The following is a 27,657-nucleotide window of genomic DNA, read 5'->3' as shown; positions in this document are numbered from 1 at the left end:
AATGACGTCAGACGTAGACGTAGGCTCCCTCTGTTAGAGCGGGACACTGAAACGTAAAGTACTGTTGTTCCTCCAAGATCGACTCTTCGTTTACTAGACATGGCCTTTCAAATAGAAGAGGATTTTCCTCCTGGACTATCGTGTCTTAAAGTAAGTTGCAGATGTTTGTGTTTTGCAGCCTGTACGGTCCAATCTGTTTGTTGACATACTCACGTTACTAGGCTTTAGCTGAAGGAATACCCCAGCTGCTAATGCTACGCTGATGTAACAGGAGCTAAGCTGATAGCCACACAACAAGAAACATGTTTGTGCTTTAACTTGTAGTTCATCTTAGTTTTGATCATAGTTGATCATAGCACACCGGCTGTGTCAAACTGAATCTCTACCGTTCTGCTCAACGTTACTTAACGCTTAAAGTAGGTTAAACAAATCCACCTATAACATATGATATTATGCTAACCCGCTAACTGATGCTAGCCTGCCAAAACAGTTATTTAAACACGCCTTACTTGAGGTCAAACGAGGTGACGCATTTGGGGAGGCTGTATAGGCGTAACATGACAAGCGATTACGTGCAATTATCAAATGAATACAAATATAAAATCTTCAAATGAATTTAGAAGTTATTCGTGTGATCTGTTTGTCCCAATGTTGTTGGAGAGTATGGCGTTATTGATGAATGACCATGGAAATAACCAATATAAGCAGTTAGTTCCACCAAGAACAAGTTGTTATTCATGGCTAGAATTGTTACATCTCATGCTAATTTAATTTTATTAAAATGAAGAAGGATTTTTTTAATACACATTTTAATCCACTGTGTTTTTTCACGTCTACAGAATGTCGATGCCTTGCTCCGGTGTCCTATCTGCTTTGACTTCCTTAATATCTCAATGATGACTAAATGCTCACACAATTGTAAGTAACAAGTAGAGCAGCTTTCATAGTTACTTCAATGCCAACTTTTCTCATTTGTCAAAACCTTGTGCATGTGATGCCATTGGTTCTTAAACTGTCTCAGGTATGTCCCTTTTCAGAACCTAGAAACACCCCACAGGCTGTAAGAGTCATTAATAATGACAAGGGAAGATCCTTAAAGAGATCCCGGTGGAATTAAAAGGTTAAAGGTCAGCATACTATAGTCATACATATCTTAATTCCACTTAGTTTCACTCCATATTTCCCCCTTTGACATCTGTTTTCCTACTGCTATGACTCTAGGGTCCTTTCAGGGAGCCCCAACAAATGCAAATCATTGGTGTTCTTGAAGGCAGATGCATTGATTGGCTTACAAATAAGCAAATTTGAACTTTGAGATCATTTGAAAAGTAAAAGAAAGGGAAAAAAAAACACAAACAGATGGAATTCCTTTTAAAGAAAAGACCATTCAGTTTAATGTTTTCAAACTGCAGGGAGCTGTGCACAAGTGCAAGCAGACAAAAATATCTGCAAATAGCCAGAAGCACTTTGACAGCTGAGAAAAACATAGAATATTGCTCATAACTGTATTACCCACATTATGAGAATTTCTTTCTTATTTAGTTATATAACCGTCTGAGGATTGGTATCATTATCACCACGGGGCAAGAGAACAGTAACCACATTCTGCCTTGGCGTTGTCTCTTTTCATTGCATCACTTACATGCTTTCCCTGTTTAAGTTTCACATAGAGTTAGATTTGAGTCAGTGTTATAGTTTTGTGTTTGTAGACTTAGCACAACAGATCCTCTTTTAAAGTAACTTTGATGAAAAAGAACATGTCTATACACCTGTTGGCTAGCCGAGTAAATATTAAATAAATCCTGTTTGCATTTCATTTTGCAGTTTGCTCCCTGTGCATCCGAAAATTTCTCTCCTATAAGCTGCAGTGTCCTGTTTGCAATGCAGTAAGTATGAGCATGACTTGAATGTGTAATTCTACTCCCAGGTTGTTTTTTTTTAATCTTTAAGCTCTTTATCCCAGTGGGGATGACAATTTGACAATTAATTAATCTTTAAAACCATATGTCAAGTGAATCTGTCTGCTTCTAGTTTAATGTTAGGATTTCCCCATTTTCTAAATGTCACGCTGTTGAAAACTGAATAACTGTGGTTGACCTGTTACACACAAAATGATTAACTGATATCAAATAATTTCTAATTAGTTGTAACCCCAGAGCCAGGAATTCTTCAAGCAGTATCTGTTTTATTTTTCTTTCAGCAAATGACAGAACAAGATCTAAGGAACAACCGTTTGCTGGATGAGTTGGTCGTAAACTTTCAGGCTGCAAGGTAACACATGTCCTGTGACAAACGCCTAGTGAACTGTCCTGGTTCTCATACGTGTTCAGACTTTTCCTGCACAGTCAAGGTTTCGATGCAAATGAAATATTCAGCAAACATAGCTTTGTGAACTGTTCTAACAGAATGTATCATGGCGTTTTGCGCACAAGTCAGGGAACAAGAACATAAGCAATTAATTTTGCTACTGCTTTCTACTTTCTTTGTACTTCCTCCAATGGTGAAATAGGTCAAGTAAAAGAGAAAGAACAATAGCAGACCAGGATGTAAGATTTACCACCACAATCCATTTAAAACCTGTTTACCACAAGGGCCAATGCTCCTCCTGAACACATCTCCAATTAGTTTTTACCTCATGCTTCTAAGACCCGAGGAGAAAGATGATTACTATGAACATTACAATATGTCCCTCAGAGGCCCTATTTCAGTATACTTCAATAAAGCCTGCGTAGGAGAAATGCTTATAATTGCCCCCCCAGTAATCCATGTCTGATTTGCAGATTTTCTGTAAATAAAACGGGGATTTTGTTTTCATCAGCTGAGGTCCTTCGGGGTCTGCTTGCGTTGCTCCTACCTTTCTGTTTTGTGGCTTTAGGGCTGATATGTTTTCATTACAGCAGGATGTAGACATGGGAGCAATGTCCCGGGCTGGGCCAAAGGAAATTTCTTGCTTCTTTGAATTTGAGTTTGTCCGTGACATTTGACACAATGTTGGAATAACGCCGCCTGCAAACAGATTGTCTGTTATTAGTAACACTGGCCACATGGGCACAGCTCACCCCACATTCTTTCGGTCAAGTCACTTGAGCGAACCCATTTGGAATTATTTTGCGAAGAGAAATATATTAAAATATAAGAGGTTCAATGGGTCACCCCAGGCTTTGAGGTGATCTATTCCTTTAGTTTTGGGTTTTGAAACCTTCACTCACCAGTTGGCCTCTGCTCTGTATCCCCATCTGTCTTATTTCTCTTTTAACTTGGAAGTGGTCAAACAAAAACATAACGGAACAGGCCCCTCTCTGCTCTGCTGATGTGTTTTTGCTTTGCCTTATGGATAATGATCTGTTACCAGACAAGTTTTGCAAAACAGTTGAACGTGAGTCATTGTCACTGAAAGATGCACTATACTACACTTAAATACTCAGAATTGTTTCTCCAGTGTCCGTGCTGACGTCAGTAGAATGTCTGAATGCTCTTATCAGCCGCAATGTTTTGTCCCTTGCATCAGTCACGTCAATATTATCAACACCCTTAAAGGTCTCCCTTCAAACTGTAGACCTTTTTGATTGTCATCACTGTTGTTGAATGAGTGGATCACGCAGCTTCTCCTTCGTCCACTTTTTAATTTCCTGTCGTCTTGAACTGAGCGTCTGAAAAATGTGATTCTTTGATAGGGACTCTGTCTCGGCCATGCAGTTTAGTTTGGGATAATTTCCTTTGCTGTGACACAAATACACCGTTTTAAAAGACCGTTCATGTGGACAGCTTGCAGGTTTGTCATTTTAGACAAGAATATTTAAAACACCTGCCGATGTGGTTGGGGCATTTCCATGCTTCACAGGCCACCCACAGTTCTCACTGTGACAGCGCTGCGTCATGCAGCTGATGGTCCTAATTTGCTGCCATCAAACCTGAGGCGTACTTTTCTAGCACTGCATTAGCTGCTGTCGCAGGGCCGTGCACACAGTGCCACAGTAACCAGTTACCTTACCTCTCATGTGTTTACTCTGGTGCATTGATATGTCAGGTACGCTGCTACTCAGTACACTCACTCCCCGGTTCATTAGGTTCACCAGTGAAAACAGAAGTATTCTGATTTAAAGGTCGCACTAAATCTAACTAAATCTTTTCTTGATGAGTTTATTTAAGATGTCCGAGAGAGCTGTTGATTCAGTTGTGTTCCGATTATTTTGACAATCCCATTTTAGAGAGTTGGCTAGGTTAAACGACAGAAACACATCTTCAGCAGTTAGATCACCTCCCGTTTCATAGTGTTTCAACATAAACATGACCTGAACGTGCTAACAGTCATGCGTGGAGTTTTAAACCAGGACTGTTATGATATAATGCCTTTGTTTTCACAAGTTTTTCTTAATGTTTTGGCAAGTGAGTGTGTATTTGATCATCACGGACATGATGTGTTTTTCTATTGTGGAAATGTAGCGTGTAATTGTAGTATGTAATCATATTTCTGAATAGCTGTATCATCTATTGTAGTACTTTTCTATTACACCATAACTGTACAACAGAGATCAGGTCAACACCTTGAGCTGTTCTTCATATTTTTCAGTTGTTCCTAAAGTGTTTTTGTGTGTGTGTGTCTGCGTCAGGCTGCATCCTGCTGGGGATGGCTGCTGACATCATGGAGTGTCATCACTATGGGGTGGGGGTGTCTGGTCTGTGTGGGTGCTACACGTCACATCCACATGAATCAATGCCAGAGTGTCCAAAAGTTTCCCAGGAGAAGTTGCTCTTGCACTTTAAAAGCTGATGCTAATTATAAAAGGTTTTGTGGAAATCAATTAGATTGAACATTTTCTAAATTAAATTAGGGCCTGGAATTTAAATGGATGGTACTGACTCACTTTTGGCTGCTTTGGTTACTGCAGGTCATGATCTCCACTGAGACTGTACATAGCATGCAGAAGTATTTTTCTCCCCCATTTATATTGAATGGTGAACCATAAAAGGATGTCAAGAAAAGATGCACCGACCAGGCAGAACATTATGACCACTGACAGGAGAAGTATAAATAAAATTAATCTTCTTGTGACAATTCAGTATTCTGCTGGGAAACATTTGGACCTGATATTCATGGGGATGTTACTTAAGCATGTAGCACCCACCTAGACCAGACCAGACCAGACACCCCCACCCCATAGCAATGACACTCCTTGATATTAGGAAGGTAGTTTTAATGTTATGCCTGATCGGTGTGGTTGCAGTTAGTAATATATCAACTATCTTCCCAGTCTTTATGGCTCTAGACGGTACTGGTGAACATCATTTGAGGAAACTGATCAAAGGTGCATAAATGGTTACTCCCAGAAGACACTCACAAAACACAAATTCACTTAGAGAAAAAACAGTTTTACAGCAGCCTGAGTCATCAAATTGGAATATATGTGTGTCCCAAAGTAACTATGATGTAGTAGTTGGTTACTAATTTAAGTCGTTTCTCTATGGCAACGGCGATATATTTGGAACCATTATATTTAGAACCATTTAACATTCTAAAGTGATCCTGTTCTTTCTCAAATGAGGCAGAAACCATGAGCAGATAGCACTTGCGTTATACAGGTTGTATTGAATAACGTTGAGCTCACCATTAAAAGAAGACAGGTGCGCAGCTCGAGGAAAATATATTAAACCAGATTTTTTCTATCCCCCACAGGTGTTTTTAGTTTTCACACACCATTTTTTATTTTTTAACTTCTCATTTTAGTGTCGTCACACCTGAGTGAATGCAGCGTTACAGGTGAATTGTAATGAGAGAGCATATTTCTGTAAGATCTCTGTTGGGGGGAGGAGACACTGTCCACATCACATTTGTGTAAAGCCACTTTGGTGTGGGTGGCCGGGTCTGTGTGACTGTGCATAAATCCACTCTTGCGTGGACAGTAAGCACAAATAAGTTTTAAATATGGAAAGCAGAGCATCACACACCTCATTGGTTCCGTTTTATTGCCAAGTAATGGTCCAGCTGCAATTTGTTTGCTTTCCACATTTCCAAGACTGTGGCCAAAGTGTCTCCTTTCACCAGCTCAGTAGAAAAGGGATAATTGAGCAGGTGCGGTTTAGCGGCAAAGGGCTCATTTTAACGTCAGCACCATTTACCAGCACAAAATCAAAGTTTTATTTAAATGGGGCATTCAGTTGATCCTCTGTAATATATTTCAATACTGAGAAGATTAATTTTGTGCCACTGTTCATATTTTTTTTTGTTGTTGTTGTTTTTTTGAGGTGAATAATTAGTTGTTTTGTCACAGTCTAGTCTGCTCCAATAGGGCATGGTGGTCTAAATCATAAACTACAAACGTTTTCATTCACGTGCACTTTTATATTTCTTCTTATTTCAGGCAACAGTTGTCAAAAGCAAACTTTGACTCTCCTCCAATTTCGCCGAAGACGCCTTCTTCAGCTGTCAAATGCAAAACTCCCAGAGCGGGTGGCCTGAAGTGTAACGGTTCCGTTCTGAGTGCCTTTTTCCAAAAGAAGCCCAAAACGCCTCCCAGTATAAAAAAGCAGCAAGATTGTCCTGACACGCACTCCGTTATGACGAGGAAAAGGCCGACCGCACAGACGCAGAATGCAAATGCCGCTGACCTACATTCAGAAAAAGCTCAGCTTGCGGTAGTTGTGAAGGAAGAGCCGATGGATGTGGAGGACGTACCTACCCGGGGTTTGGCGACAGTCAAGCGAGAAGACACAGCCTCACACAGTGATGGCACTGGGACAGAAAGGCCGCATTCCTCGTCACCGCCTCAAGACGTGAAGCCCACAATAAAAGGTGAACACGTTTTACGCCTAGCGTTTAGAGCAATGCATCACCCACCAGCGCCTAGTCTCATTTATTCACAGTCACCAGGCTACAGAATTTAATCAAAAGGCTCATACATTATGTTCCATCATTGTCAGATTAGTTTAATGCCTCTTAAAGTGCTTCATCAAACAGGAAAGAAATGTCTATGTACAACCAAAAACTGTTGGAACACTTTGTTAAAAGTAAACAAAAACAGAATGGAGAGTTTGAAGGTCGGTTAAACCGTACAATAACTAGTACAAAAAATGCATTGTTATTAATATTTTAATTCTGAAATGGGAGACAGATCTTGACTGCAGGGTCGTGTTTTACCTGTAGTCTGTTGCTGTACATGTGGAGTGCTGTGTGATATTGAAATAAGCAAGGCCTTTCGTTAAAATGTCTGGATGGTAGCGGATGCTGCTCGAAAACCTGTATGTTCTAAATTGCATACCATTAATGGTGCCCTCGCACATTCTCCGCGCAAGTTAACTGTGCCATGTGCGCCGATGCGCCCTCGTGCCTTCACAGATGCAGGCTTTTAAGCTGTGCATTGATAATAAGCCAGATGGTTCCTCTCCTCCTCAATCGGAAGGACACGACGTCCACAATTTCCAGAAATGTAGCATTTAATAAAAGAGAAAAGTTTTCCATTTCCCAGAGCCCATAGAAGGCAGCAGAGTTCCTGGATGTTTGACATTTAGAAATTCTCAATTTCCTTAGTTTGGAAATTCCATTGCTACTTTGTTTTGTCGTGTGACAAAGAAGATTTTACTAAGTGGGAACTAATCAGAAAATGTTCTTTTTGTATTTTTTTTTTTTTCGTAATAGTATACCATTACTAAGATGTATAATAATTAATGGAAATGAGTGGGACTAAACTACACAAACAAACAAAAAGACTGTTTGACTTTTAAATGAGTTGGATTTGAATTCTAAACATAGGCATTGTGCTGCTATAATGAAGTGTGAAATGTATTGCCTTTCACAACAAAACCGCAGCTTAAGAAGCTAATAACTTTATGTCTGACTTGAATTATTCTTATTCATTTATTTGTTTTTGCAGTGGAGTGCCCTGTGTGTTCTGTAAGTGTCTTGGAGTCCTTTATCAACAAGCATCTAGATGCGTGTCTTACCAGAGGAGAGAAGAAAGAAAGCCTGAGGAGGAGGTAAAACACCCACTTAACTAATCACTTCCACGAAAGCTCTCTGTTGTTGTTTGACGAAGCTGTGATGTTCTGCAGAGAGGTGTGGGGGGGGTCTCAATAGATTTCTGTGTTGTATAAACTAAAATGATGAGAGAAGGATCACACTTTGTGTTAGACTGAGAGTTGTTACACAGACGGGCCCACACGAGGCCAATTCTTAAACAGTTTTTGTGTGTGTGTCTGTGTTGAGGCTCTTTCCTCAGCCTGACTCGCTCTGTTAAAATGCTAGTTGGCACTGTGTATTTATTTATTTTTTTTGCTAGTCGGGTTAATTTCTGTCTCTACTTCCTGCGTCATTTTCAACAATGGCGACTGAAACTTTTGCCGAAATTCCACTCGGACATGATGGAGTAAGCTTGTCTTGACCAATTCATAATTTATAGTGCATGTAACAGTCCTGCATGTGGATTGACTCTCACCTGCACAATCACTCTATAAGGGTGCAGTAGTGGGGTAGCTGTACGTGACGCATGTAGAAAGGAAATAAACAAAAAAAAAAAAAAAGGAAAATGTGGCAGATCGAGGTCGGTGATGCTCCGGGTGACCTGCGCCCACAGAGATGGAAAACACAACAGACTGCCATTTGAAAAGGTCACGTTACCATTCCCCTGAGTGTAGAGAAAGCAGAGCTGCTAGTACTAGTACCCAAACTCACATGCAAGCCTCTTTTGGTAATGTCTTTAAATCACAGGAGCTGTGACTTGTGTCTGCCTTTGGAGTCTTTATGGAGCCTTCGCTATTATGCTGTGGACCTTAGTCAGCTGGCACTACCAGTGTGCAGCAACATGTTGACCCCTGTGTGTTACAGTTTGGATTCGCTCATCAACCGAAAACTCCTTTGGAACTTCAATTAGAAGCGTGCAAATTAAACATGGATTCAGTGTTATTGTACTCGATCACCGATGGCTGTTCACAGCAAGCGCTTTACACCAACACTAGTCACTGGGTTCGCTTAAAGCCGCTTCAAAACAATATTTATTTTGGCTCACTTATGCGTGGTTCCAAAAAGGGGTTAAAATAATATCCGATAATGTGTTTTTCATTTGCCCATGACTACTGAACTTGGATAGTTGATTGCAGTTTGTCGTTCACATTTGTAACGTATAAGCACAACAAATATAACCCAGTTTTCCACTGGAATAAAATAAATGTTTTTAAAAAACAAAAAATAGGCAGGTAAAATGTGTAAAGATCATCAAGTGTGTGTGTGTGTGTGTGTGTGTGTGTGTGTGTGTGTGTGTGTGTGTGTGTATATATATATATAATCTAGTTCCACTCTAAACGTTTCTTTGTTATATGGAGAAACTGATGCAGACGGGCTCAAACACAGTCACAATGTAGATTTATGTCAAATGTCTTTTGGCCACAAAAAGCGTGCAGAAACCAAACTTTGTTCTTGCTGCCTCAAGGAGCCACATTTTATGCGCAAATGTTATTTAACTAGAAGTCTGTGCAAAATGCACCACCGTTAGAATTTTGTACCATCTGTTCTCTCCCCTTTTTTGGATCGATTGTACTTGCTGCGCAAAGCTCTCGTGTATTTTCAGGGTGAAGTCAGGCGAGTGTGATGATTTATTTAATCTTTGAAACTTCAGCATGTGTACTCTGAAGCCATCCACTTAGCGTTAATCAGCTTTTGTTTGCTTGAAATGGCAGAATTACTGCAATTATACAATTGCTTCTGCCATCAACCTGGCTACGTATCTTGCTGAAGACGAGGTGTCTGGCATGATTTAAGAGACTGATCCGCTTGAATGGCCTTTGAAACTATTTTTTTTTTGTTGGTGATTTATGACCGGTGTATCAATTATGTGGGTCTGTTATGATTAGTCACGTTTCTGTAGCTGTGCAAAATGCTTAATTTGGACTGGACCTTTATGTCATAGTGATGAATTGCCGCGGTTTTAATATTCTGTCTTTGTCTAACCATTCCTTAATTACATTTTGTCATATATTTAGCCTGTGTGGTTCTATTGATTAGGTTCACATTTCATCTTCTGTCGCCTGCTCATGATGTCCTGTGATGTCTTAGATCTTTATTTCAGCTGAACGCAGACATGCACCTGGCGCATTTCTGTGTAATGTGCATAAGGTGATGACTGAGGATAAACGGTCGGCATGTCTTTTCAGCTCTCTTGGCACGAGGAGGCAACCAATGGGGAAGCTGGTGTACAACCTTCTTTCAGTGCAGGAGCTGAAGAGGAGGCTGAAGGAATGTCACCTGTCTGTGCGAGGTTCACGAGACCAGATGATCAAGAGGCACCAAGAGTTTGTGCACTTGTACAATGCCCAATGTGACTCACTGAACCCAAAGTCAGGTACGTGTTTTTGGTCTGCGGTTACCTAAAATGAATTCATTTGAATTGTGAAGGCAGAGTATTTTAGTGTATGTAAATGTTACATAAATAATTTAAATCTGCAAGAAAGCTGAAAGATGAGGAACTGTCATAGCAATGCAGCCTTGCTTAAAAACAGGGATGATTGCAGTGATTTCTCCAGGAAGACATTCAGTGTTGCGCTGTGCACATGAAAGGGGTGTCAAATAGGTGTGTGACAAATGAAGAAGTGAGTTGACGTTCAAGATGACTGATGGCGGCATGAGGAGGGTGAATGAGAATCGTTTTTTTGAACGTTACAGAAATATTCGGTATTAGAAAGGTGTCCGACACGCAGCCCTGAAGGACTTCATAAGATCTGTAATGACGCTTGCGTTCTTTTCATTATACATTGCAACACCTAGAGATAATATAACACACACCAAAACACAATGCACGTATTAAAACATACACCACAAACCCAGAGATGAGCAGGAAAATTGCACAAGCAGATTCCTACAGTAATTAAGAATTCATTAACTTAAAAGATTATAATGCTCTGATATGAGTCCCTTTTTTATATCAGGCAAGAATGTTGACACGTTTCATCTCACTGGTTGTGTTTTTCTTTGCCGTCCTTGAATGTCTGAATTTAGCACAGCAACCTTTACCGGTCAAAGCCTTGTGTGTGTTTGATTGCACAAGCCACTCGGCACATTGGGCAATATTTGTGATATCAGGTTTAATAAAGATTTCTCTTTCCTCTGTCAACAGCTGAAGATATTGCCAAAGAAGTGGAGGCCAATGAGAAGCTCAAAACTCAGCTGCACGGAAAATCCAAACCTGTACGTACTCACTGTATATGAGTTTGAACCATATTATTTTTCTTCCAAAATATTCAGCTTTCGGACATTTTTAAAAGCCACTTACTGATCTTTTTAAGAATATTAGTTTAGTCACACGCCATTTGGATTTCTTAATGGACTGTGTTTCAACTGCAGAGGGAAAAGTATTAGCCTCCAATGGATCAGTTACAGACAAGTTTTTGCCACAAACATTTAGTGGGCAGGAGAAGTTGGACTGTAAAGCTCGTCTCAACCAGGTGATTTGTGTGAATTGTGCAGATCCAGGTTTTGAAAGGTAACTGTGAGGAGAGGACTGCGAATGCGTTATTATTTGCTATGAGAAAGTCTCCATCACCAGTCCACACTGGCAGTAAATACAAATGCATCCTCCTTTGAATAGCATTCAGATTGTGAATGCAAGAGGAAATGGAAATAATGAGCCCTGTGAAGTGAGTCCACGCTGACAGACTGAACCATAATTAAAAATTATTAATTCTGTCTGATAATGATAAACCTCACAGGTTTAGTCTTTAAGTCACTGTCACAGTCATGGTGGCACAATAGAGGTTGCACAAGTTCAGATTATTTTTTTTTTTTAAATCAAATTTTATCTGATTAAAGTCAAGTTGACACCAGAACTGCCTTATGCTGTTAATGCATCTGTATCTGCTACACTTCAGAAGGCCTGTAGCATTTCAGTGCACAGAAACCTTCTTTCTTTACAAGAGCTTTTATTGTGAAAGTCTAAAATCAGTTAAAAGTATTCTGTTAAAAGAAAGTTTTAATTTTGAAAAGCTGACCTACTCATCGCCTTTGTTTAAAATCAAAATCCTCCAAAAGACCTCATTTGTTTATTTAAATTGCAGAAACTTCCATCTGATTTCCCTTTCTTGTCATCTTTTGTCTGCTCCATTACATTGCTGTAAAGTTAGCAGGTTGGTCTTATAGATATTGTAGTCATGTTTTATTTATTTATTTTTTCCTAATTAATCCTCTTGTAGGTCTTGGTGTTCTCAAAGAATCAGTCTGAGAAGGAGATTGATGAGATGCATTCAAATTACAGTAAGTGATTTATTTTATATTTCACTTTCTACTTCTTGCATGTTTACCAAACATGAATCATATACTGCGTTCAAACTGAAAATCCCACATTGTCGTGGGATTTTTTAACCCAGATTGACCTGCCTTGGTGTGCTTTCACACTGCCAGCAGTCCCGGGTCTGACCTCCCGCTGTTAGAGCTGCGTTTTTTTTTTTTTTTTGCTTCCCTCTCATACATCATTGTGTTGACAACGTCATCATTACACATTTAAGTGCACTGGACGTCAGGGAGTCGAATGTTACTGTTGTTGTCTCCGAGCTGCTAAAATCCCGGTTCGATTGCCGGGTCATTTGACACAGGAAGAAATGCCGGGTCGGCCTTTGAAACTGCCTAAAAAAGACCTGCGACGACCCAGAAGAACACAGGATTTTATGTGCAATGTGTGAAAGGCTCTATACAGATGTCTGTATCTCAGACCAATTCTTTATTGATCCAAAACAATCAATTAGGAAATTGCAGAATGCTAAAGCAGAAACAGGTGACTACCAAGTGGACCAATCACGGCTCTTGCACTCTGTGCCATGGCGCATAGTTACATTTCTGGGGAGGTGCATGTCAAGGACACTATGGCGCTAGGCTCTGGGTAGGGGTCTGCATTGTCACTGTATATAATGTATAATAATATAATAGCCCTGCATGACCCTAGCTCTCTCACATGGTCCATTTGAATCAGTTGTAAAGACTTAACAAGTGGTAAGATTTCTTTAACCAATATAATCCAATAGTACAAAACCATATTAACCCTTTTAAAATATCAAAATATAGATCCTGTAATTCATCAATATACACAGCAACAAAAAGTGCTTTATCTTAAAGTCAGTAAAACTTCAAATTGTCTCATTTCTCTAATTTTTGCGCATAGACCTGGTATTGACGGATACCACAGAATTCATGATTACCGTATGTTCTCTTTAACGTGATTTATTTTAGTTTACATATTTAACGAAAGTAATCTTTGCTGATTAAATAAAGTTTGTGTGGTGGATGCCATACGTTTACTGAGAGGGAAAAACAAAAATCTTCAGTGGCAAAAATCCTGTTTTTGTGGGGCAAAAAATGGAGCAAAATACAAGTTCCATGAAAGCACGAAGCAAAAAAAAAAAAATGAAAATGTTGTCGGCGCACCACTCGTCTCCAAATAGGACTTTTTTGCTGTTGTTGAAAAGAGCAATTTTACATTCACTGAAATTGTATGTCTCTTCGCTTGCTTTTACTGTGGCATATATTTCACAGCCCCTGAAAAGAATAACACTGGAAAACACTTTAGGGTGATTATTCTCTCTGTTTTGCTATGTAGGTACTAGAGATCAAGGATATGGATTTTTTAGGGCCGATACCAATTTTTATTTTTTTTACATCAGCCTTGACTGATGGCTGATGGGTGCTGCCGATTTTTCTGAGCTGATGGCTGGAGCCGATACTGCTTTTTCTCCCTGATAAAAAAAAAAAAAATCTCCTCATGATAAAAATTACACAATGCTAGTGGGTTAGGGCCATGTATGGGCTGCACGGTCCGCAGCGTCCTTAGCATCTCCAGCAGCTTCTGCCAGTAAATCTTGCAGAAAAAAATAATTTGTAGTAGCGATCCTCTACCAAATCCTTGTGAAAGGGAGAGAGTGCAGTTTTGGCAATGGCAATGTCCATGTGTCATTTAGGAAAAGCAGGCTTTCACTTTAAACAGTACATCTCAGTGCTAAAGGCATTCTCCATTAAATGACCCTCAAAGATAAATATTTCTTACAAAACCAACTTCAAGACTAAACAACTTTGTTAAAAAAATCAGTTGCGCACAGAATAAAAGTTAATTGAAAACTTCAGTCTATCTATAGTACTTTTCAATTAAACCATAACTAAACACCAATCAGACATAACATTATGATCACCTTCTTATTATTGTGTATGTCTCCCTTGTGACTCATCAGAGGCAGTAATGGAAGTTCAACAAACACGATGAAATATTAAATGTTCTTTCTAGGTTAATGTGTGTTCATTTTTCCTCACGGTAGCTGAGGTGATTTCAAGATGTGATAATTTAACATGTCAAACTTTGTTGAACCTTGTTGTGTACAAGCCCAAGCTGTAAATGTTTCAGAGGTCCTGGCTCTGAAATACATTATGATATGCTGAAAGATCAGATGCACTGTGATGACAGTTTTCTAAAGCATAGCCCAGGCTTTTGGCTAAGTCAGTGGATTCACTTTCATGTCGGCATCGAGGTCAAGACACACTTGTGCAGACATCATTCTTGGTTAGGAGCTAATCCGTCACGGAAAATATGTGACGCTGACTGCAGTCCGAGTTGAGTAGTGTTTGCGTGGTAAGAAGTAGAGTAGCAGTATTCACAAAATGATCTATTTCCGTCTTCTGCACGATCATTAGCAGTTTGCGTAGTTTGTGTATCACACAGCGCTGATCTCACTTTTGTTTTAATCAATCTGGAGGCCTGGTTCATTTGGAGCTCGCCTCATTTTACTTCATCAACAAGAAACAGAAACAAGCAGAATAGCTGTGTCTGCAGTGAGTAATTTAGCAGAAAGGAATGGAAATGTCAGAGACCATGAGCTGGGCTAGGTTTTTACTTGGCTGTGCAAGACTTGATTTTTCCATTGCCTATGAGCACATAGATGATCACAGCGGGAGACAGACAGACAGAAACCTCGACCTGATCTGTGTGATCCTTCTTTAGTGTAGAGGTCAAGTGAAACGGGAGCATTAGAGGGCACTATTTGATGTCTTGTTGATACGGTTGGACTAGATGAAACGCGATGTTGGAAATAATTCTCCAGAGCTAACTTTAAAAGTCTTTGAAAAATGGAGGCGAGGCACAGGAGGTGGATTCTATAAATAGCTGCACTGCTGTGATAACCTCTTGATTTATCAGAGAAGGATGTGGATGACTCACCCTGCCAGCATGGGGAATGGTGACTTTCTGAACAGCCAAGGTGGTGAAATGCAGCACATACACATGTACACAGCCAACACACTGGGAGCTTGCAATCTATTCCTATTAAGACGATGTGTTAATACAGTCAGTGGCTGGAAAACTAGAATCTGTGCTTGGTAAGAAGAGATCTTAGGAGTCTGATATATTAATATGCTTACCCACTGAAAAGGTTGTGAGCAGAGTAAAGCTTGGTTCAGTCCCTTAACGAATCAACACGGAGCATACGCTAAGTGGTTTCTGCTTCTACGTTAAGTTGACGCAGAGACTGTGACGACAGCTTTGGCACCTACGCAGAGCCTTCGTACAGCCTCACGTCTGCAACTGAACCACTCATGTTGTAGATAATGTTGAAGAGTTATTTTAGAGAAATCACGCAGCAATGTGGACAAGAGAGAAGAAGTTGGAATGGATGGTGTGAGGGGCAGAAAGAGGGTGATTTCATCTGTTCTTGTCCAACTACTCCGTGACTTTGATGAAGAAGTGCATTTCAGACCAATCACAGCTGTTGCTGAGAGAGAAAAAGTGGATGCCTCATAAACACATAAACACATCAGGCTGCGACGTATCCACTGATAGTTAGGGGTTAACTGGGGTTGGGCATGAAAATCAGTTTCAATTTGGTAATGGTTCCAAAAAGTTTATTCCTAAGGAACCACATAAAAATAGTTTTTGATTCTACTTATTTGCTTCTCAACTTGTATATTATAAGTTATATCATATTATTAAGACACATAAAGCGGGACTTGTTTTTGTATCAGGTTGAGGTAAAGCTCAGTTAGAATCTTTTGGATACGACAGAACGTAAAGATTATTCTCATTAAGAATTAACCTGCGAATTGTGTTCACTGTTTAAGGATAGTTTGAGCTGTTTAAAAACATGCAGATTATCAAAACATTTAAAGTGAAATGCATGTGTGAATGTTTAAGAAGTAAAACTAAGAACCAGACTCTACCAAATCCAAATGATACGCATCCCTATGCAAAACATGCTCTGTTTTCTGCAGTAAGTTAGTTCTCAATAATTCACTTATTTTTCAACTGAAATAAATAGTTGTTTTTTTTTTTTAATTTCTGTTGTTGGACAGCAAGAAGTCAAATATGTTTATGTGTTCCAAACCCCATACACTAATAGAAGGTCACAGAGAGGTGAGAGACGTATTGGATAGTTAAGGTGCATTAATGAAATTTTACTTAATGGGAAAACAAATAGATTTAGACAACTGGAATTGTTTTCTTTTTTGTAACCAGGCTGATATGCATTTAGCTGTCTCATGGAGCTGATTGTGAAATTGAGTTTAGAAGTGCTGCTGCATCCCTTGTGTGTCAAATTAAATTTGTGCGTTAGATGCCACCTAACGCACAAATTCATGTGTCAGTCTGTCTGTCTCAACACTAATCAAATTACTGGTCCGAGTAAAAAAAAAAAAAAAAAAAAAAAAAGCTACAACAACACACAGTTTGGTATTTAAGTGAGCGAAATCCTTTTTGATCACACATTTTATATTGGGCATTTTCTAAATCAGGGTAGTTAGTAAAAACATAAAGGTCATCATCTTATGCCTATGCCAGATTACCTTAAATGTGCACAAGTCTTATTTGTTTCAGCATTTCATTACTGTCTCTGTTTAAAATCCGCAAACACGAACCTGCTTACGAGTGAACTGCTGATGTGGATATTTACATTACACCCATGTTAATGGGTGTTTGGGCATAAAGCCCCTTTTGACGAACTGATTTGATTTTGGTCATCAGAGGACAATTGAAATTCAAAGCGTAAAAAAATATATTAATCCCTGATGGGCCGTTAAAAAGGCACAGAGAGCAACAACATGGACGCACAGGACAACAAATGTGCAAAATGCAAAGACACAGGGCCCATTATCCACCATGATTGTTCCTGACTGACAAAGCTCTCAGCTCCAAAGTGCTACATGCGGTCTAGTTTCAGAGAGGAAAACTGTCCATTGAGGGACAGAGCGTCAGTGTGATGGCAGAGCAGGGAGGGTCAGGGTTCAGGAGCTGGACGGCTGTGGGGACAAATGCAGCTCTCCTCTTTGTGTCCTGCAACGTGGACAGCATAATCTGCGACCTGACGGGAGCCACTCATACCCGGAGTGTCAAGCTCGTTTTTCTCCTTCATTTTTCTCATTCTTGTGATTAATCAGTGTTTTGGGAAAGTCTTCATTTATTTTCAAATTTGGCACAAACGTTGTGTTGGATCCGAGGATGAACTGATTAGAATTTGATGGTCAAATGAAAGGAAGGTTTTCAGATGCTCTGGGTTTCTGTGAAAGCGATTCAATTATTTATGTTTTTGGCTTCTTCTTTTGCTCGCCTCCGTTTGCATAATGGGATTTTAGTGATGTTTGGCCTCCTCCACGGTAGCTGCATCTGTGACATCTTAATTTAAACATAAAAAACCCTCTTCAGCCTCTCAAGGTTTGGAACTTTCTAAAAATAAGTATGTGTTGGACTGACCTAATATGTTAATGGTTAAATTGGCTATCTGTCTAAAGGAAACACAAATCCATACTTGTGTTTCTTCCCTTTGAGCTGTCTTTGTTAGCACTTTGGCTCTCACTACTTTAAAACAATCTATTCAACTTTGTAGTATTGGCAACTGTTAGGTTCACTGCATTTAGGAATAATCTCACTGCCAAGTAATCAATAGATTGTAGCAGATTGATTAGTTGTCGCTTAAGGTTTTAGCATCTTGCCCATTAAACTTTCTGTCTTTTTAACCTCTTCCACATGTTATTTTGCCCGCAGGGAAGCAGAACAGCAGTGACTTTTCCAGATTAATTGCCCAGGTCCGGGGACGCTTCGAGACAAACAGGCAGAGTCGCATTAAACAGGAAGACGCGGAGAAGAGTGACGAACAAAAAACACACTCTGCAGGTGCTTCACCGTTAATTACTCTTCCCAAGTAGTAAAACAGAAACTGGAAAGCCATTCATGGAACGTCAAAGAAGAACGTGTTGAAGAAAATGTGTCCAAGCAAACGTTATTTCACATGCGGCATGTAGCAGAAGTGCCTCATAACGAATCAGCAGGCGATAATTTATTGGGCAATAAGTAAGAAAATTACATTATAATTGCCCCGATAATGGAAGTGACATTACATCAGATGCTGCAGAGCGTAATATGGATTAGAAACTACACTTAGAACATGCTTCTGAGGGAGGTTTTTTCCATCAGTGCCATGTGTGTGTCACAGCCTGTTTACATGAGGGTGGGTCTCTCGGTATCTTTTATAGAACCACTGAGCACTAAGCTAAAGGCTTTGTATCGTATTTGGCTCCATTTTAGTAACCCTGAGGTCATTCAGCTCCTCTCTACTAACAGTACTGTACCTGTTCAGCACTGTGTCTCTTCATTTCAGCAGCAGTTTCAGGCGGCAGTAAGTCCTACAGTACAGATAAAGGCAGAAGAATTACATATAAAGCTGGTTTATCCTATATGCTTCTCAATAAGAAAATAAGGTCTGGTATTAATTAGTTAAAATATAATTTATAGAGGTAAAAGTAATGTGTTCTTAATAGTAGGGATAAAACAACACTGGTTGTATAAGAACTTATATATATTTATTTATTGGTCATAATGTGAGACATGGTGTCAGCTATAGCATACTGATTAAGTTTAACATCTAAAAATATGGACCAGACCACTGTCTGGCTTTGCATTTGTGTAATCTACAAGAAAATAAAAATTATTGATGTATGATTGATGATTGATTTTTTTTTTTGATTTATTAAATAAAAGCTTAGTATGAAAGTATGAAAACATAAAACATTCCACTCTCCAAGGGACGCTCTGTTGCTTTTATTTTATGCACATTTTTTTTTTTTTTTTTTTTTTGACAGTTCATTTCTCTAGTGGATGTCTGACATGATGATATATATTTTTGCCTCCTTCAGATAAATCTGCAGAATCAAAGAGCTCCTTAGTGATAAAGATAGAAGATGGAGAAAGTGACAATGAGCTGTCTGCAAGAGGGATTGACTTGCCATCCAGCCCCACCTACAGCGATGTGTCCGTCAGCAGGTAACGGAAAACTTACAGTAGATGTAAACGCTCAAAGTGTTTTTTTTTTTTTTTTCCCATAAACCTCATCACAAGATAAGATAATCTTACTCACAGTGGGGATATTGATGGCGTAGTCTATAAGCACTCAGAAAAACACTTTAAGCACAACGCTGTTGTATTTTATTATTCATAAATCATCCATAATCTGTGACAGTTTAGTTTCAGTATTAAAATCCCACACAGTGCATTATTTAAAGATGCAAATTTGTAATTCGGTTGCTGAAGGCATGTATTCTGTTCAGTGGATACATTATCATGAATTCAAACACAAGACTTTTGTCAATTTGTCTTTTTTCTTTTACTCAGAACCCCCAGATTCACAGACCAGTCCTAAACTTGTTAGTAAAACAGTTAATTTGCTGTTTCATGTTCATTCTCCTGTTTTTTTCCAATCAGGTTTGCAGCCTGAAATTGTCTTCGGTCTGAGCTCAATTATATCTTCGGGTATAAATCTATAGAGCGATTATAACCGGCTGTCTCTAAATAAAGCCTAAGTGCTGCGTCTGGGGAACCAGTCAAGCTCCTTTGTTTGAAACCATTTGCCATTTAAAAGGACACTGATAGCCTCTTGTGTGCACTTCCAACAGGATGCTGCAGGAATCAGGCAAGACTGTCATTTAAAGTTAGTTGGTCAGAGGCTCTGGCTGAAACCAAAATCCCAACACTCTATTCCCTCTGCCCTTGAAGTATTTTGTCCAAATTACCAGAGTCAAATATGAAATATAAGTAAATGTGAAGAGGGAATTGGGAAAAAAACCCAGTGGAATTCATTAGTGAGATTTGTTTCTTTTGAGCTCTGGCTGAAAGATACATTGAACATCATATTTAGGTATTGTTCCGAGTACCAGCGCATATCACATACCAGATTGCACTCAAATTGATTTTTAGAAAGTCTGAATTAAAATGCTGCTTTTGCAGACTTGGTCCAAACCATATTTGAATTGTTTCTGCTGCAAGTTCAGAGAGATGGAGGTGCTGAAGATTTTGTTGGTGGTGGAAACCTATAGGACACATGCGGCCATCAGCAGACAGACAAACTAAAGGCAAACTAATTATTCTGCTGGCGCACACCAAGCTGAAAAGAATCCACAGCAACAAGACAATTGAAAGCTGCTTCACTAGCATAGCTAAAGGGGCTACTGGGGCCACAGTGCTGCCATAGCAACCACTGCAAATATGTTGCTGGTGTCGGGACATAAATGTAATTTCATTACTTACAAATAACAGTGCACACTGTTACAAATAATAGTGTGCACAGTCTGTTCACTGTGTTCAGAATGCAGGTAAATTGCATTTACCCTTAGAACAAAGTCAACATTGCTTACCTTGAAATGATCTAGTACATTTGGTGCTCGACAATATTATTCATCTTTAAGGAGAAGAAGCCCTGCAGGTCTGATGTAGCTTTAAAGGTTGAAATTTGTTGAGGGAAATTAAGTTATTTCAGCACACCTGTGTCCATTTCCCCCGGGCATCACAAGTTAATCGGGAAAATTATTGCCAGTGGAACATCCAACCTCATTTGCAACTTGTTCAGTTCTATTCCAGCAAGCTTGATGCTTCCCATACTTCAACCTGTTGCTGTGCGTGTTATTTGTACTTGTTGAGAAACCCTTTCACCTTGAAAATGGCTGTGCATCCATGATGTATTTTCTTACAAATAACCAACAATTGTTCTTTTCACTTGGCATACTTAATTTCTACCATATGTACTTAACATCTGCAGAAATACGACGGTGACATATCTTGCGCTGAAAAATACTGTGCGATGTAGTGGCGTCTGTCATCTCCATGGGGAAATACCCAGTGTCGGCTTATGGTTTGCAACAGCATATGTTGAGTCAAACTCAAGCTGCGTCCTCTCTCAAGTGGAAAACCCAATCTCTCCCAGTTGCGACAGTCATTTAATGCTTCCATTCTCAACAAATCCTTTAAGAACCCCCAAGCCAAACAGAGACGGTTCCCGCTTGATTCACTGTGCCATTCATCCATATGACTCAGCAATTACAATTTCAACTCAGTTAAGAGTCTAAATGGGTAATGAGAGAAACGAGTTACAGACAGGCTGTTTGATACATTCATTCATTCAGTTTCTGTAACCGGTAAAACCTAGAAACTTCTTGCTGTGAGGCTTCAATGTTACCCACCACAGTTTGATACAATGTTAATTAAAAATTCACGACACAGTCACTACTCGAAGTGGAGGAAATTGCGACCACACAGGTACAGCCTATTGAGCCTGCTAGTTTCAGTTCATTTTTCCATTGGTGCACTGCTTTTACTGGATGAGAGGGTGTTACTAATCACAATGGACCAATTTATCGTCCTTTTTAAAGCCATCGAACAAATGAGTGGAATAATGCTTCTTTCTTTTTTTTTTTTTTTTTAACAGATCTCTCCCTCTCACGCTGTTGTTGTTTAAAATCCCTTTCAAATGCAAATATAGTCAGAAAGTCCAGAGGTTCAAACCACCATCGCACAAGAACAAACACAAGTGGCTAAGGTTGCTAGAGAACAATAGCTTGTTAACCTTGTTTTATGGAGGGGATAGTAACGGAAGAACTCATGGCACACACCTATCTGTTTGTGCAAGATGAATCTCAACAGCCTCATAGGTCACATAGATATGGTGGCAGATCGACCATGGTGCATGTGACAACAGATTGATTTAGTTATCAGTGGCTTGCAAGCATTTTATTTTGACCGTACACAGAAGCATGCACCTGAGAGATGAGACCAGAACTATGGCACACGGGCCAAATTGATTTAGCACAGCAACCTGTTATGTAGGCTGTGAGTGATCTCAAGAAGTACAGCCACGCATACGTTATAAAGGCAAACTCGGAGACCTACCTGATGTGCAGCATGAGGGGCGAAGAGGACAAATGTATTTTTTATATATCCGTAGTCTGTCTTGTGTTTGCCTGAGGTCACCTCACTCTTCTGTTTCAAGTCAGGCAGAAGACTGAGGATCAATTTTGGTGTGTAGAAAAATGATTTTAGATTTTCCCTCATTTTGAAGTAACATCCTGCGTTGTATTGTTTTTTGACACTTTGCCGTGATTGTCAATAGCCTTTCCACGAGTTTAAAAATTATGTTTGAGTGAGTGTGATACAGTGAAAAGAGTTGAAACTTTGTCTACGGAAAACAGCAAGTATCGGTTTAACTCATGTGTTCTCTCTTTGTCTCCTCTCCCTCTTTCATCCCTTACAGTTCTCTTTCAGACATCTTTGGTCCAGAGCCTGTCATAAGCCTTGAGTAAGTGAATTTTTTAGTAGTGTGATTGACTAGAAAAAAAAAAAGATATTTTTTCTATATGTTACATCCTCTTTCATGACTGTTAAAATGCCAGTTTATGGAGATGTGTAGACTGGATGTTGGTGCTTTCTCACTGTCATTTCCACTACTGGTATCTAAGGATGGGTACTGATACTCGGTGCCATAATGGCACCAGAGCTGATACAAACGGTAATAACCAGACCAAAAAGCTGTGCAGATTTCATTGTTGCATTGTTCGGTGCGACTGAATTTCATACTACACGTGACGTCGTGTGGGTTTTTCTCCACACCGCAGACGTGTCCAGTGGAAATTCAGGGTCAGGCAAAGGTTTGCTTGTACTTCACCTCAAAAGATGCAGACTCTGCAACAAGCCCTCTAAGGCGGTATTGTGCAAGGGAGGAAACAGCTTGAATTTGATTAAATATGTGATGACACATAGCGTTTTTTATTTATTTATTTAAAAAAAGGAGAGAAATGTACGTCTTTGATAGTCCCACACCACTGTTTATATTCTGATAATTATGAGTTTGTTGTGAATTTTATTTCTTATTAAATTATAAATATTTTCATTTATTTCTTAGTTGTATTTGTATTTAATAAATTAACATTCTGTTCAACTGGCACGTCACAAAATGCAAAATGAAAGTTTGTATGATTTCCATTCTTTAAGCACTGGTTCGGGCACCTTTTAAGCACCGGCTAGCTGTTGTAGGATATGAATTATATTTTAGTTTAGCTTTTAAGGTATTATACACTGTGTGAAGTGTTGAGTGTAGGTGTGTCTATGAATATTTCTAGGATCATTTTAATACTATAATAATATTACAAGACCCTAATGTCCATGAAGCATTTTACTGTACCTAGTAGGGATCCTAATTGGGGTAGCTTTTAGGATGAGTATGGGAAAAAGGCCCCCATTATAAAGCCCTTATTCCTTTTTCAGACTTAATATTTTTTAATGTATAAATTGGTTTCAAAAATAAATATGGATTGAAGTCTCTAGCGCCTGTAGCATGTTGGCAGTGTAAATACAAAGTGATGTAGGTTTACCAGCACAACGCTTTAGGCTCTTTGCAGAAAACCTGTGTACACCACACATGTAACTAAAAGTACTGTGTCTAAAAACGCCCCTTGTTGAACAAGGATCCACGTCCTTGTAGAACATTGTTCAGTGCGGTGAATTATATCACACGGTAGATAGGCACATGATGAATGTGCTTCTGCCCGCAGTCTGGGGTTGGGCAGGTTGTCTCTGGTGTCCTCCATGGCCACGTACTGTGGTGCTTTCTGCAGAGCCGGTGTGGGAAAGTGCCTCGTTATCGGAGGCAGCCAGGTAGCTCTGCTTTCTGAGTTACACTCACCAACCTTTTTTTTTTTTTTTTTTTTTGGCCAAGAAGTGTGCTGTTTTTGTAATTTATGTCAGAAAGCCTCCGGTGATTATATTGTTTTGGATGATCTCCCTGGCAATATTTTTTTGTATCCATTACGCTGTCAAACACTTAGTCCTGTCAGCAAATCTTATTGTCCAAAGGTGATGGTGTCACATTTTGAACCAATTACAGCTGTGACAAATGTGTTGAACACTCAGTCTTCATTTTTATAGTGTTTCAAAGACTGCTTTCTGATTTTCACGTTTTCTTCTGTACCTCTCATTTTTATTTTTCCTGGGCTGCTACCGTCGACATCTATGTCAGATGGGCATGACAGTGCAATGAGACAGCCACACACAGCACTTCACCCCCCAAAGGACTTTCATAAATAACTGCTCTGACTCGGAGCTCATTCACTTGCGAGCCACGGACTGGGACGCTGAGACATACCCCCATAACACCAGTGTGGTGTTGTTTCACTTCCACAGAATTGCATCTTTTCTCCCTCCCTGCCTTCTGCCTGCAGACAAAAACTGATAGCGCTGTTGGAGGAGTAGCAATAACAAACTTAAGTCAGTCAGGTATTTTAATGCGTGACATGTTACTGAGCATAACTATTTTTTTGTTTTGTGAAATGGTGCTGTCCTAACAGTCCTGTCATTCACTTTGCAGCTTAACAAAACACACACACACGCTTTTGTTCAAGGACATTTTACACCCAGAAAGCTCTACTGTCGCGCTGCTGATGAAACAAAAACATCTGAATTCATTTTCACCTGGTGCGGTGTGGATAATCTAGACTCTGCTCTTCATCTATTTCTGAATGGCCCTGAAGCTTAATCCAAACCTGTCACTTTTCACTCCTGATGTTATCCCTCCACGGAACACTTTGGTCATAATACACCAGTAGTGTTAGACCTTGGGATGCCTCATCAATCCGATGGATGGATGGGAGCCAAGTGTGTGTTTGAAAAGAGCATGAAAAGACATTTCCTTCCGTCAGGCGAGGATTTACCTTCAGCCACAAAAACCACTGATTAAGTTGTGACTGTACAAAATGTTGACCGGGACCTAAACAGCGTTTAGCTTGGTAGCCTGTTGACTAGCAATCCACTACACCTCATTCTCCTACCCAAACGTGGAATTTTCCCCCCAAATTCCAATACTGGAATTTTGTTTTCCCGCTCCATGCAGTCATGATTAAGAGTCGTACACCTTACGTCTGGCTGGAAGGTCCATTACATCTTTAGCCCGATCAGCCGCAGAATGCCCCCCGCGGGAAGCCGTAAGTGATTCCACGTGTAAGTCACAGGAGTTTTAGGGCTCCCTTTTGGTTTCTAAGCCATGTTATCTGGACATTCCTTAAGAAGAAGAAGAGGCCTCAGAGCTATTGCCAGTTAATGTCAAGGGTGATTCAGTAATGGGGCTGTAACTTAACTCTGCCTGAACTCTGAAGCCCGCGATACAAGGCAACCCATTTGGAGAAAAGTGCTTATAAGGTATTGATTACGTGTTCCTCTGACCGCAAGGAATCTTTCTGTATGAAAAGCGGAAAGTAACTAAAAAATGTGCAGGTTCACGTAAAATAAACAAGAAATATAATAACGGTACAATAAACATCATGTTCAGTCTGTTGAATTTGGTTTGACAACACTGTGAGTGAAGACGCATTTCATTTGCCTCTTACATATTTTAAATACGTATATTTTATCATTTACTGCATAGATTTTGCGTTGCTCTTTAGGCAACGTTCATGTGTCACAGAGTTCATTTCTTTGTGTACTCGGTGTTTTAATGAACAACAGTTTTGAACTTGTGCAGTATCCGCTGCAACATATTTCACAGACCTTAATTTAATCCAGGTTAATTATATCGGTTCTGTCTGTGCTTTACGGTGCAGCTTCTGGTCATTTTAATTTAATATTTGTGTATGTTCACCTCTGTGCTTCCACAAAGAGAAGCCATTTCATTTTAATATTCTGATTAGAAACCAGTTTTCTTTTCAGCTCTTCAGGTTTTTCACTTTGCTGGATTGACAGCCACCTGTGGCATACATTCTTCCTTTCAGCCGGCCTCACAGAGTCATTTTCTGCTGGTGTGTGAGAGGAGCCTTTTATTCAGCTGCAATGTATTTGCTGTCACAACACAGCTCAAGGCTGGACAAAGGATAGGAGACCGCACATCGGTTATGGCTAAAAATAAGTTTATTGTACCAAACTAAAGATGAAATTCACCTAAGTGATAAAGTGCACTGGGTGGAAGAGATAAAAAAAAAAAGAAAAAAGAGCAATGGGCTGGCTGACTGCCACCGGCTGCGCCAGTAAAAGAACAAAAAAAACTTAAATCATGATGAAACACAGCTGGATGTAGCCATTTTAACCATCTTTAGCAGCACTGGTTGGTAAGATCATGAACTCTACAACATAACGGCTGTTTTCTGCATTCATTGGTCAAAGTAAAAATGGCTTTGGTTTGGTTTGAACTCCTGGTCCCTTAGTCACTTAGAGGCAGCTGAAGGAAAGCTAGCCTCTGGATTTCTTTCACCATGTGTGTAACTACTTTGCAAGCCTTGTTAGACTTGAAACACTGAGACGATAATGGTTAAAGTAATCACGCTCGCAGGCGCCTGACCAGAAAATTACCTAATCTCAGAAGCGATTAGATGATAAGATTTTACACACCCTCTTAAATTTGTCATGTGTTTTCTCAAGATGTACACTCTGGTCTGTTGTTGGCTGCTAGAAGAGAGGAAAGCAAGTTTAACGGCGCTCATTTTCCATCTTTTCTACTTCCATGTAACTTAATGCAGTTATTATGGATTTAGGGGAGTCTTCATGGCGCTTCATCAGCCGCTTGTGTCCACTAAACGTGCAGGATTAGTGCAGAGCTGTGTGACATGGAGATAAAGTGACCCACTGTGAAACAGAGCAAATCTTCAAACACTTGTGCTTTACTGTTCTTGCTCCTTTTTTTTTTTTCATTTTCCATTTTACCAAAGTCTGCTACTGTTACAACCCCAGTCTTGGTTTTAAAAGATTTTCCATCTTTCACTCACAAAACATTTAACTGGTTATTTCTGAATGTATTTATTCACAGTGACGCAGAGAGCACCCCAGTCCCAAAGCGAACGAGGAGCTCCAGAGGAGACGGCGTATCTTCGTCGTCGAAGCGACAGCGCAAATCATAAGAGAAGGAGGGGAGCAGAGGGGAGCCTCAACCCCGGCTTTCAATAGCAATACATTTCTGACAGACTTTGACGCATAAACACGTCGTACTTCATTTTCTGAAGTTGCAATATTCACTCAGTTGTTTGGTATTTTGTTGTCTTAGCATTTCATTACTTTTCCTGAGGAGTAGAAGGACTCAATCAATATTTTCTCCAGTGGGGTCATAGAGATTTAGTGTCCACGCAAGAACACGCTGTTGGATTTAAACAGGTTTTCTACTTACAGCTGGTTTTCCAGTCAGTACCAGTATTTTTCTATTGCTGCTCATCATTTTTTTTTTAAAACACATTTTCTGGTTATTTTTTGTTTTTTAGAATCCCATGGTTTGTGTCACTGTTGAGCATTATAAGGTCCAGCATAAAACTTGAAACAAACATCATGCGGAATGTTTAGTTTCTAAATACTTTTCAAATAACAGTATTGTACTATTATACTGTGTATATACAACTTTATATAATAAAATAATTTTCTGACTTTA

The 27,657-nt window shown here is 39.6% G+C and overlaps 1 protein-coding gene across 3 annotated transcripts; it reads left to right on the top strand.

Moving 5' to 3' along the window:
- rad18 (RAD18 E3 ubiquitin protein ligase) lies at positions 1 to 27,657 on the top strand. 3 transcript variants are annotated; one of them, XR_007112675.1, is made up of 14 exons: positions 1 to 150; positions 840 to 918; positions 1,825 to 1,886; positions 2,201 to 2,271; positions 6,360 to 6,790; positions 7,869 to 7,971; positions 10,141 to 10,328; positions 11,100 to 11,170; positions 12,172 to 12,232; positions 17,985 to 18,113; positions 19,133 to 19,259; positions 22,516 to 22,560; positions 24,277 to 24,533; positions 24,625 to 27,033. XR_007112675.1 is itself a non-coding variant. In XM_047584069.1 (13 exons), the coding sequence occupies exons 1-13, from the start codon at positions 100 to 102 to the stop codon at positions 27,137 to 27,139; spliced, it is 1,509 nt and encodes a 502-aa protein (XP_047440025.1). In that variant the 5' UTR covers positions 1 to 99; the 3' UTR covers positions 27,140 to 27,657. The 3 variants fall into 3 exon arrangements, 2 of the variants coding, with proteins under 2 accessions (XP_047440025.1, XP_047440026.1); XM_047584069.1 differs by lacking the exons at positions 24,277 to 24,533; positions 24,625 to 27,033 and adding an exon at positions 27,049 to 27,657; XM_047584070.1 differs by having other exon boundaries at positions 24,277 to 27,033.

Source organism: Mugil cephalus, chromosome 4 (genome assembly GCF_022458985.1).
Source record: "Mugil cephalus isolate CIBA_MC_2020 chromosome 4, CIBA_Mcephalus_1.1, whole genome shotgun sequence".
Classification (NCBI taxonomy): Eukaryota; Metazoa; Chordata; class Actinopteri; order Mugiliformes; family Mugilidae; genus Mugil; species Mugil cephalus.
Note: the sequence above shows the minus strand (reverse complement) of the source record. Positions and strands in the feature narration are given on the sequence as shown.